We start from the raw sequence: 3,289 nt of genomic DNA, 5'->3' as shown, positions 1-3,289 counted from the left end.
AGATTAATGATATAATACTAAATTTAATAATTATTTATTTAAATGTTTATATTACATAAAAATTAATTGAAATATATATAATAAATATATAAATCTATATATAAAATGTGAGAGAATTTCATTTTAAATTACATAATTTTTTTAAATTACATAATTTTAATTAAATTTGTATAATTTTATTGTTAGTATCAATAAATATTTTTATATAAAATTTGTTAATATATTATTATTTATTATTCATATCTTATCATTTCATTATTCATATATCATTATTTATTTTATTTAAATATATAATTTATATTAAATTATTTTATTATATAAAAAATACTATACATATAATATAAATATAAAATATTATATAAAATAAATATACTAATATAAGTATAATCAATTTAAATTATATAATTATATATATACATTATACTCAAATTTTATTAATAATCATATTGATTTATATTTAAATTATATAAAAATTTTAATTTATAAAATTAAGCGAAATAGAAAAATAATTATATAAATACATATATAAATATATAAAAATAATAATAATAACAATAATTTATTAAAAAATTTAATAGTTTAAAAAAATATTCACACATTGTGAAAAATAAATATATAAATTAATAATATAGTTATATAATTAAGGAATAAAAATATAAAAATTAAGAATATATATGGTAAATAGATTAAGTGGCTTATAATTAAATCGAGCCGAATCTCTTAACGAGTCTGTTCGATAAGCATTTTAACGAGTCTGCTCGACAAATATCTTAACAAGTCTACTTGACGAGTATTTTAACAAGTCTGCTCACGAGTATCTTAACGAGTCTGTTCACGAGTCTGTTCACGAGCCTCTTAATGAGACCGTTCACGAGTCTCTTAGCGAACCTGTTCATGAATCTATTAACGAGTCAGTTCACGAATCTTAACGAGCCAAATACTACGGAGCTCAAGTTTGACTCGTTTAATAAACGAGCCTAAAAATTAAGATTGAGTTCGACTCGTTTAGAAATCAAATCGAATTCTATTGAGATTTTATCGAGTCGAGTCTCGAATAGCTCACGAATAACTTGGATATTTAGTAATTACTAAATATAGGAATCATGATGTTTTTTTTAATTTTTATATTAAAAAAATTCACTAATTAATCTTTTAATTTTAAAAATATATTAAAATTACTATTTAATAAACTATTAATTTTATTATTTAAATATTTACTATTTAATCTCTATAATTATTAGTTAATTCTTCAGTTTTATAATAAATTTATTAATTAATTTCGTATTAAAGGTATAAAAAATTCTGAATATATGAATCCTGATATTTTTTTTAATTTATTTTTTAATTTTATATTAAAAAAATTCACTAATTAATTTTTAAATTTTTTAAAAAATATTAAAATTATTATTTAATAAGCTATTAATTTTATTATTTAGTTATTATAATTTAAAAAATTTATTAGTTGATATTTTATAATAAATTTATTAATTAGTCCCATATTAAAAATATTTTAAATTTTTTATAATATTTAACTGGTAAAATTAAAAATTAAATTAATTAGTAAATTTTTTAAAATTTTAGAGATATTTTAATATATTTTTAAAAATGAAATACTAATTAGTGAGTTTTTTGATAATATAAAAATTAAATAGTAATTTTTTTCTTATTTGGAAAATTTCAATCTAAGTCACAAGAGAAATTTTAAATATGTCTTACAAGTCTATTTAGCAGGTAGCACGTAATTATCTTTTTATTCATAAACAAAAGGAAGAGGGACTAAAATAAAATATATGAATATAGACAAATGAATATAGACAAACACATGATTCTAAGTTTACAAGTAGCATCAGCAATTATTGAGAAAGGCATTCCATGCCTATATGAGAAAGCTGTAGGATTCGCATTTTAACAAATCATAACCAACTCTGGAGAAGCTCAACGAGAGGATTACGAGATATGGGTTTTCGATTTCCCTATTCCATCCTTTTCTTTCATCTGCTGCTTTTCATGGTATAAGCTTTTCACTTTCATCAGTAATTTTCTCTATAATTTATGGGTATTTATTTGTGGTATTATTTCATGTGCAGTTTGGCCATTATTCTAATGGAGTTAGAGATGTGCCTAAGCAAGAGAACTTCCATGGAAATACAAATGAAGCAATGAAGAATACTTCAGTCCAATTATATTACAAAATCTTGGATGAACTTTTCAAAAGGCCAGCAATACTTGTTGCTACAGCATCAAAGTTTGGCAAGGAGTTCGATAATTTCGTGCTTGATTTCGTGCAGGCTTCATACATAGGCTTGTTTACTCCAGACGATGTATATTTTGGAAAGATCATGCTATTTACTTTCCACAAGCCAAAATCTCTGTTGATCATCAACAGGAGAAATGTGAAATCCCTCCTGCTGAAGTTGAGACCAAAGTCTGCGCTAGAGATATGGAATCAATGCTTGATTATGTTCATCGAGTCTTCGGTTCAGACAGCGAGTTCAAGGCTGTCGAAACGAAGCACTCCACGATATCAGCTCCATTATTACAAGACTATATTGTGTTGGAAGATCCTCAGGAGATTAAGGGTCCTGGAATTGTGATTTGTCATCCCATGTATGAAGATTTCTTCTGTCATTATGATGCTGATGCTACAAAGATTGTGAAAGTCTCACTCGGAGGTAATAATGGAGATAAAGTTGAAGCTATTGGCATTTGCCATATGGATACTTCAGGGTTGAGCCATGATCATATTGCGTTTCGCTTGCTACCGATCAAGCTTGGGTTCTCCGCTCTGCCATTTCTTAGCTGCAGGTCATCTTGTTTGGGTTCAGTCAGCTGCTGCTACCCAAGGCCTCTTAATTAATTAAGCAGCTTCTCTGGTTGGTTTTCTTTTGTACAGCTGTGATATGCTGTCTATCTAGCATGCATATATTGTAAAGTTCTATGCTCTAGCTTATGTTTGCTTTGATATTACTATGTTGGAATAAAATGGGCCTGTAATTCTTAAAGAGGCTACCTGGAATAGAGAGTGAAAAACATACTCCTTTCTCAATTATTCATTTTCAAGAGCAAAATCTTCTATAATATCATATGGTAATGCTCATTGGCATTTTTTAATTCTTCAATAGTCAGTGCAACATATTTTCAGCATCTTTCTTAGTTATTCATATCTTCAAATACACTATGCTTGCTATAAAATTTAATTAGTGACATGTGTAAGATTGAACACTCATTTTACCAATAAAAAAATTTCATCAGTAATGTAAGATATACTGATCAAAAAATTGTGAGTAAT

At 25.3% G+C, this 3,289-nt stretch overlaps 1 protein-coding gene across 1 annotated transcript; it reads left to right on the top strand.

The window, feature by feature from the left end:
* Positions 1-1,876: 1,876 nt before the first annotated feature.
* Positions 1,877-2,769, top strand: LOC122724107. Its single transcript, XM_043958665.1, has 2 exons — positions 1,877-2,010; positions 2,088-2,769. Exons 1-2 carry the CDS (start codon positions 1,957-1,959, stop codon positions 2,592-2,594), a joined length of 561 nt encoding a protein of 186 aa, XP_043814600.1. The 5' UTR covers positions 1,877-1,956; the 3' UTR covers positions 2,595-2,769.
* The last annotated feature ends 520 nt before the right edge of the window (positions 2,770-3,289 follow it).

This window comes from Manihot esculenta, chromosome 7 (assembly GCF_001659605.2).
Source record: "Manihot esculenta cultivar AM560-2 chromosome 7, M.esculenta_v8, whole genome shotgun sequence".
NCBI lineage: Eukaryota > Viridiplantae > Streptophyta > Magnoliopsida > Malpighiales > Euphorbiaceae > Manihot > Manihot esculenta.
The sequence above is the reverse complement of the archived record's forward strand: the minus strand, read 5'-3'. Positions and strand labels throughout refer to the sequence as shown.